Consider the following 9,277-nt stretch of genomic DNA (forward strand, 5'->3'; position numbering starts at 1 on the left):
ATTGTTGTGTTGTTATTATTGGATACAAAAAATTGTGATTAAAATATTTTTTTAAAGTTTTCAAATTCTTTTTTAATTTTCAAAAATGATAAAAATATAAGCAAATTTTAATTTAACGAATTTTGTTTCTTTCAAAACATTTGGGTGGGTATAATATTTATTTTATTAAAAGTTTTTTTTTTATGAAATATTTGTATGTAATAAATAATAAATAAAAATATATATATACTTTCTTTTTTTGCATATACATTATTTAGCTGATTAAAAATTTTAATTTAATAAAATTATAAAAATTTTATTTAAAATAGTTCTATTGATATTTGCTTTATTAATTTATGAAATTATATGTGATAAAATATGTATACATTACATACTCTAGCGTCCGTTCAAGTTGAGTCACATTTCTACGCCTCGTGTAACGCGGAGCCCAGCTCACTCCTCCGACCGCCCGCCCGTTTGCTCCGCCGGCACATATATGCAAAAGCAACTATATACTGTATATACGCGAGCGAGAGCTGGGAGGGAAATATGTGCAAACGTAGTATATAATGTACCCGCCCCTATGTACTATATAAGAGCTAAAGAATGATGTAACAAAGAGGCCATTTCACGAAGTTTGCCGAGCATTCCCGAGGTGACGACTTCGTGCAAGTCGCATGCGTGCTTGTGTACTATGGAAACACACACTAGGATGCTTGTCAGCTGCTACAAGTGCACGGCGCCATATGCAATTCTACCGAGTTGCGCAAAAAATTATATTTACAAAAATGATAGAGCATATTTTGATTGTCTTTTTTTATCATCATTATTAAAATATTCATTTTTTAAATTCATCTTTATTTTTTGTTATGAAACATACATAAAGTATATGACCCCATACGTCTTATCTTGATTAAAGCAAACATATTTCATTTAATTGTGTTTGTGTATACGATATTTCATTATATTACGTAATGTTTGATCTTATGATTTCATAATTGAATGCAGAAATTGAATGTAAAAAGAAATACATTACTATTAAAAACAAAAAGCAAATTATAATTGAAAGATGGTAAATGTTGGACAGACAAAGAATCGTGAAATTATAACGAAGAAAATGAATAGATTTGTAGAGAACACATCCGGTTTAACGCCATATTGTTCTTTACTAATCTCTCCCCCCTCCATTTTCCACTCTCCCCTCCCCGCGAACTTGTATCATTTGGCATAGCAACAGCACCAATAGAGAGCTACTATAAATAGCTACGATCTTCCAGTGTTGCCAAAACGACTGGCCCAGCGTATACCAGAGAAGAAATTGACTAATCAAGGCCGCGTCAGCCATTTTGCAATGGCAACGTTGCATCGTCAAAATCATTATATTGGTGATAAATTTTGATAAAAAAAAATATATATTTTAAATAAAAAAAACAATCAGTATTATTTTAATATTTATGTAATTAATATTTTTTTAAATATTTTTTTCAATTATTTATATACATAAAATTCAAAATATTTTAAGATTATTTGTAAAATATATATTTATATAATAATGCGTTTTGTATATTTTTTTGTTATATGTTTCTTGAAGTATCGATCAAGCGATGTTGCTTTTTCCCCACATATATCTATGTATTAATATATATACGACTGAAAAGTGAAAAAAAGAGAGACCAAGTGGGCGTGCCTGCAACGAGAACCGGCAACGTTGCAGCCGTAAATCATGATTAAAATAATAAGTATAATACATATGTAGTACATAGGAGGCTGTTGGGTATATGTATGTAAGAGCTGCGCAGAGGCACAAACAACGACGTACGTCTGACAACGTTCTGCGCAGCTTCAGTTCCCCCACTTTTATCATTTGACCCCCACTATTACGCAGAATCCCACGGGTAAGTTCCAGAAGTAGCAGTGGGGATGAAACGCGGGCGTTAGAGGAGGGAAGGGCACCTGAAACCGCGACTATATACCCCCGCGTGCGTTTACCAATCTTGGCACTTTGCCTGAAAGAGCATATCGACCGTGCAACGTTGTCACATCGTCTGCGCGATCTTACGCGTTGGCCCTGGCCACTCTTTGAGCGGTATGTACCTAGCTGCTGCAGCTGATCCCTAACACACGATGCGAAATCTGATTGAGGATATGGTTCACCTATTTATATGATTAGTGACGTGTCTAGTGTAAAATCTAATAATTTACTATCAAATAAGAGAAATGAAATGATAATATTATACTGAGGAGAAATAATAAAATTGCATATTTGCAAAATGTTTTATGTAAAACAAAAATGTAAAATTGTATAAAACTAATGTTTTTATAAATGAAGTTTTAAGTAACATTTTCAATTATTTCTTATCACTATATAAAAATGAATTTGTCAAAATTTATAAAATTGATGTAATAAATGAAATTATATTTATATTTTTCTATATTATTAGATAGATACAAGAAAGTTCGCACAATTAAATAGAATTTATAAATATATAATGTAATTATTTTTATTAAGAAAAATGATAATATTATTAATATTTTATTATTTTTTGTGATATTAGAAGTTTTAAAAGTCATAAAAATTTCTTTAGATATAAAATATATAAATATAATATAAAATATTTCTCCTTTTTTTGGATAATATTTTTATATTTTTAAATTTATTGTTTAAATTTTTAATTTATTGTCTACAATTTTATGCATATGTTTGTGTTTATTGTTATGAATCTATATAAACAATAATATATATTGTATATATTATTGCTGAAATTTTATTAAAACATCAATATTTTATAAAATATTTTATAAAATTAATTAAAATATATATAATAATATGCACGGAATAATAAAAATTTCTTTGTTTAAAACATGAGTGATGTTCATGACAATATAACAAGCATGCATAATAACATAACATATAAAGATTTTTTTTTCAATTTATTCAATATTTAAATATTTATATCACTGTAACATTCAATAATTAAAAAGGTGTAAAGAATTTTATTTATGTTAATGTATATATTTTTTTATTATTTTAAATCTAAAATTATATCACACACAGAATTTTTTTATATGTATAAATATATAATCACAAATAAAAACGTACTTAAATAATTTCTTGCGTATTTGATTATTTTTGTAACACAAAGTTAAATACATCCTTCACTTGTCACTGATCGGCTTCGACTAGAGACTGCTGCCAAGCAACGCTCTTATATAGCTCTCTGTGTATCGAACATCAAAACATGCGATTATTCAGCAATTAGTATAAACAGAAGTTTCTTTCTCTCATATAAAGTATATATTTGTAGAAAGTTAACAAATATTTTTCTAAATAATGAGTTTTATTATGTTAATTATTATAAATAAAGAAAATGTAAAAATTTGTTATAATAATATATATTTACACATAATTTAATATTTACTATTATATTTATTTAAATTAGCGGCGCATGCGTAATATATTTTATATTTAGAAATGCAATTCTGTAAGTAATAATATTGGTTGCAACAGATAGATGGCGACAGCTATTGGAAAGACTAGTAATCCTTTTTACCCAGAACGATAGAAATCTGCACATAGTAGAGAATTCTGATTCAAATTTCTTATTGATAAAACGTAATAAATTAACAAAATATATTGCAATATATTATTTTTGTAGATGCTAAATTTGTTTTTAAATATTATTTTCATTTTATTTTTAATGAAAATTATTCTAAATAATTGATTATTTGATTAAATTCGAAATATTTTGTACCTTTATATTCCATATAATAAAATATCAGTAGAATACAATAAAAACAAATTGAGAAATAAATTATTGTTTAAAAATATCAAATAAAAATGAAATTTTTAAAAGAATGATTGACTAGAAATAGTAAATATAATATAAACGTCAGATGGATTCCTAAAAATGGAAAGTTAAAGTCAACTGTGGTCATATGTCGTGGAGGACGATACTGGCACGTACCTAGGAGTACAGTCAGTACGGAAAACTAAACGTGCCGCTCTAGTCTGTAAGATTCGCAGTCGGCTAGATCGGCGGAATGCCTAGTGTCCCGTGCAGCTGCAGACAGACAACTCGATGCTACGGCATGGCCTAGTGGACGGCCTGAAATCGGAGATTTACAGAGGCTAAGTCCACGTAAAATGGCGCTATCCTCAATCGAGAGCATCTTAATCGACAGCAAAGCTTCGCCGGGGTCCAGAGGTACGCCCGTTCAAAGAACATGTACATAATCAGTGTCAACGATACCATCTACGTACATTTATCTACTTCCAATGTATTCCTTGAAAATTGAGTTGAATGTGATAAACTCTTTCGCGCCACCTGCTATAATTGTAATCAGCAGGCAAAGTGAAACGCCGAGGGAAAGCGTGAAAACTTCAAACCAAGAGAGTCGAAGCGAGATAACTTTTCCATCTAAGCCTGTTCACCTCGTCGTGTAACATGGTCGTGTGTCGTCTCATCGACAGTGCACATCGATAGTCGCACCGTGTATAACCTCTTCGCTGGTGTATCTTTGCATCCATCGATATGTGATTTTGATTAAAGCAAAAAATATTGTTGATTATCGAAAATGAGGAACGATATAACGGACATGCATACAGCGAATGCTGATAGCAGTACAGACGCCATATGGCTCGAGAAAAGGAGTCCGTCGCAGACGGCGCTCGACCAAGTGTCACTCAGTACGTTCCTAATGCATCTTTTTATAACGAACGAAAGATGTGGTTATAAGTTTAGTGTCATATTTTGTTCATAATGTACACGTGCACGCACATTCTTTGTTTCTTACTAAATGATGTCGATTGAAAAGAGCACGAAATTTTTTCTGTCAAATTCATTCATAAAATGAAATGTAGTAAAATAAAGTAGTCTTTTTCCAAGTATAATTGATGATTGTTTTATTTAAATATTGATATAATAGTGATTAAATGAAGATCGATTAATTGATGAATTAACATTTGTCACGTGTATAATGTTTTGAAACTTCTAATGTGTTACAAAACTGAGAGTGCGCAACTACATCAAATTTAAATTTGCAAATTTCTGAAAAATGTGATTTCTAATATAATAGTAGAAAATTATTCATATATAAAGTTGAACTAGACAAATTATTAATAATTAATAATTATGTGATATGTTAAAATTTTCATTTTTTGCAATTGAATGCAATTAATGATTAATTTAAAATAAATTATAATAAAAATGTGTTTATTAAACAAATTTTTTTTGTGTTTATTAAAGAAATTAATACCTATAATTACATACCAAATTAAAAAAATTCTAATTTTTTGTAACTAAAATAAGTGTTATATTAACATTTATGATTTTAATTATATAGTGATGATTTTAGTGCAGTTATACAATATTTTAGTTGATCAATACTCTTGCACATATATTTCGAACACGTGTAGTTTCACGTAAATTGACAGTGCCAAATTTCGTACAGTGTGAAGAATAATTTTATGTAAAAATTATTCTATAAATCTAATTTATAAATAAAATTCATATAGATATACATTAGATTATAGTTGATTATTGTTTTTATGGAACATACTAAAAAATGATAAAAAATAATTATTTATATTCATTTTTGATTATATATACATTTTTTAATAGTACATTGACATATGATAAATTTTTTCCCGCGCTCTTCTCCATCGACTATTTCTTTTAATTTTTATAGATACTAAATATTTTTAAATAATATAATTTATGAATATTAAATATTTTTAAATAATTTTTATCTTTATTTATTTTATAATTTCTTTAATAATTTTTTTTGAATAATTCATAAATTGTTTATGAATATTTGAGAAATAAATAATTTTTTATTAATTATTATTATTGTAATTATATTATTTTTATTATTATTATAATTATATGCTTATTGTTTTAATATTTAATAATATGAATATTATTCGTTGACAAAAGATAAATATATTTTATTTATGTTCTATTCTTTTTAATCTAATTTAATTAATTTAATAATTTTTATTTTATTCTTTTTAATCTAATAGTATTTAAATTTTTAATATTTGATTATTTAATTATTGATTAGCAATTTTAATTGAAGATAATATATTTAGAATATTTAGAAGAAAAATTATTTTATATATGTATTTAATTATTTATATAAATATTAATATTATTTAATATTATTATATTAATTATATTAATGTAATTTATTATTATAGTTATAATTATTCTTATAATATATTATATATATATCGATTATTATCATAATATACATATCATAATATAATATACATATATATAATATATATATCTAAAATTGAATGCTTATCTATGAAATTACAGGTAATCATAATTCTTTCAAAAAATTGTAGATATAATAATATTAAGTTAAAAATTTAAAATATTCATTTTATAGTTCACTATCATTGAAAATAATAAAAATATTTTTTGCATTTTTCAGGTTTTGATAAAGTTGTTGTTAAGCAAGAACATCCCGATGAAGCGGAAATCCGAGAATTGGCTGCCAAAATGGTGGAAGCAAACAAGGCGAAAATGGTCAGCGGGATACCAGGAACACCGCAACAACAAAGGCCTCCACAATGTCTCCTTCCACAATCAAATCTTCCTGGTATTTTAGGATATTTGAATAAACGGCCGGCAGATTCATCAACTGCTGTGGCAACGAAACCTCCTTCTACTGAGGGCAAAGTACCACCTGATGATGAGAGTCAACGAGGACGCTTCGGATGGACAAGCTTTGACGATTGTCATATACCATATATATTTCGCTCTGGCGAGAAGTATTGTGCTGTACGAATCTTAGAATCTAAGTTGTTGAACAAGTACCTGAGTTACCTACACTCGGATATCTACAGTTGTACGTGTATAAGAAGTTATTATATTACGGAAGCGGAAAGCAAATTATTCACTGATATAAATGTGAAACATTGTGAGAATCAATTTGGAAGAGAACCATTTACATGTAAAGATCTGGTGGTTCGACTTTCGGACGCGAAGGAGTTTTATACATTTTTGGATGTGTGTTATACGAAATTAACAGCAGGCACGAATCCTAATGTATCAAGTGGGCATAAAGCCGACAAATGTGGGTTTATTCGAATAAACAAGGAATCTGTAGTACCTTATACAGTAAAAGACGGTCTTCAATATGTCCCTTTATTTTATTTTGAAGGCGAGACTGAGAATCTCAAATTAAAAGCGGAGAAACTGGAAGGTTGGGACTTATCGTATTTAAAATTTTGTTGCAAAGTACAGGGTATTCGTAATGAATTGTTCGCAAGTGAGACATGCTCGGTGATTAGTTTGAATGACATTAAAAGTTATTTTCCTCCCGGTACGGGATTTGAAGACTATTGGCCAACTAAAGTGATGGACTCTCAATTATTAGTGAATAGCAAAGGTGGTGGTAGCGGTGGCGGTTGGACAAAACAACCTCCGACACCGCCGGCGACAAAACCAGTTTCCGTACAAAATAGTGCGAATAAAGCGACGGTTAATGCACGATCAACCCCTATGCATAATATGATACCACGTGGATCTGTCGCAAATACATCGCAAGTACAACGTGTCAGTCAACCCAGACCTGTTACAACGACCCATCCTGCGCATTCTTCACCAACAGCACTTCCGTCCGGAAGATCGAATATTGTTACACAACCAATGTTAAACACCGTGCAAAGTGTTAATGGTTGGACGGGTCTCGTTGGTGGTCAACCTACCTTCCAAACAGCACTTGTTTCTCAACCTAGTTCTATAATACGAATGCCCTCATCTTTAAATATGCACAATGTAAGTTCTTTTCAATAATATATTTTTTTTAATAATATAATAAAAAATTAAAAATATTATTTAATTGTGAATATAAATTTAAAAAAATATTTTTTGGTGTGTTAGAATTTTAATAAAAAGTTGTTACAAAAGCAATTATTTTAAATAATCAAATTAATTTCTTATTAAAATTTTAATGCATATAAAAATAATCTTTTTGATATTTACTTATTAATTAAAATATTCTTCATTCTTTTTTTTAAAAAAATTAAATTTAAATAAATTTAAATAAAAAAATATTAATATAAATAGTTTCTTTAATATATTTAAAGCTTTATAATTAATTATTAATTATTTTTTTCACAAATGATAGTATGAAATTTCATATTATAGCAAATATCGACACCACCAAAAAATTATTCGCAACAATCTAGTAGGAGCAGAGGGGGTGGTGGTAGTGCAGCAGCTCAGTACCCTGGAGTATATCCAGTTACAACTATGCAGAATGTTGCTCAGGCTCAGCCACCCCCTCTTGTCAGAGCAACAGTTCATTCCAGTCAACCTAATCTTGGGTAAGCAATAAAAGGGTTTCTTAAAGCTATGTTTTTAATACATATCTATATATGTTTTTTTTAATTGAAGCTTTAAAATATTCAAGGCAAGAATTTTTTTATTTCTAATGTTAAGCATTTTCTCTTACACAGCATTATCAATATTTTATGCTTGCTTTCAGTTGATAGTGATTAAAAATAGTAAATTATATATTAGATGTGAGTTTAATATTAAAAAGCACATAAAATTTATTCAAATTCACGTAATATATATGTATGTATAATATATATATATATATATATATACATATTATTTTCTATTTGACAGTTATTTATTTCTAATATATATATTTTTTAATTATTATTTGATATAAAATGTGATTCCATTATTATTAAAATATAAATTGATTTTTTTATTATTTATATTATTATTATAAAAAATATTCTTTGTATTTATTACTCACATTGTATATAGTTTACAAATGCATATGAAAAGTTTGAAATAGCTTTATTTAAAAAAGTGATCTTAATATGATGTATAGAATAAAATGAGCATGCAGTGTTAAATTTTAGGGAAACACTTATTTATTTGGCATATATATTTATATTTGCAAAAAAATTATTATTTATTATGTGGAAAACCTGCACTATAGCTTCTTGCATTTGTACATACAACGTATGATTTTTTTGTATAGTTATCCAACCTATGGGAAGGATGACTGGTGAGTCCCTGTAAAATGTACTATAGTCATGATTACTACACAAAAGTAAGATAGCATGCACAAGAACATTATAATTAACAAATTTTTGTTATATTATATATTTATATACAAATCTACAATAATTATATATTGCTTATATTGCCTTTTCAAACAGTACTTCTATTTCTAATTTTTTTATTAATTCTTTTATTTATTTATATATATAGTATATATAATTTATATGTATATATATATAATATATTTATATATATTATAT

At 27.5% G+C, this 9,277-nt stretch overlaps 1 protein-coding gene and 1 long non-coding RNA gene across 5 annotated transcripts in view; one reads left to right on the top strand and one right to left on the bottom strand.

Annotated features, from left to right (window-relative positions):
* The window catches only part of LOC116185235, a 3,509-nt gene extending 2,595 nt beyond the window's left edge, over nt 1-914 (bottom strand). Inside the window, exon 1 of the long non-coding RNA XR_004150038.1 lies at nt 375-914. This is a non-coding gene — a long non-coding RNA (uncharacterized LOC116185235). The remainder of the gene's footprint in view (nt 1-374) is intronic.
* The window catches only part of LOC102674607, a 16,601-nt gene that overhangs the window by 3,568 nt on the left and 3,756 nt on the right, over nt 1-9,277 (top strand). Inside the window, exons 1-4 of one of the 4 annotated variants that reach the window (XM_006613170.2) lie at nt 3,882-4,184; nt 6,421-7,769; nt 8,142-8,320; nt 8,995-9,021. In XM_006613170.2, coding sequence (XP_006613233.1) covers nt 4,124-4,184; nt 6,421-7,769; nt 8,142-8,320; nt 8,995-9,021 — 1,616 coding nt within the window. In that variant the 5' untranslated portion in view covers nt 3,882-4,123. The other 3 variants (XM_006613167.2, XM_006613168.2, XM_006613169.2) reach the window with 3 other exon arrangements.

This window comes from Apis dorsata, unplaced genomic scaffold (assembly GCF_000469605.1).
Source record: "Apis dorsata unplaced genomic scaffold, Apis dorsata 1.3 scaffold_135, whole genome shotgun sequence".
Taxonomy (NCBI): domain Eukaryota; kingdom Metazoa; phylum Arthropoda; class Insecta; order Hymenoptera; family Apidae; genus Apis; species Apis dorsata.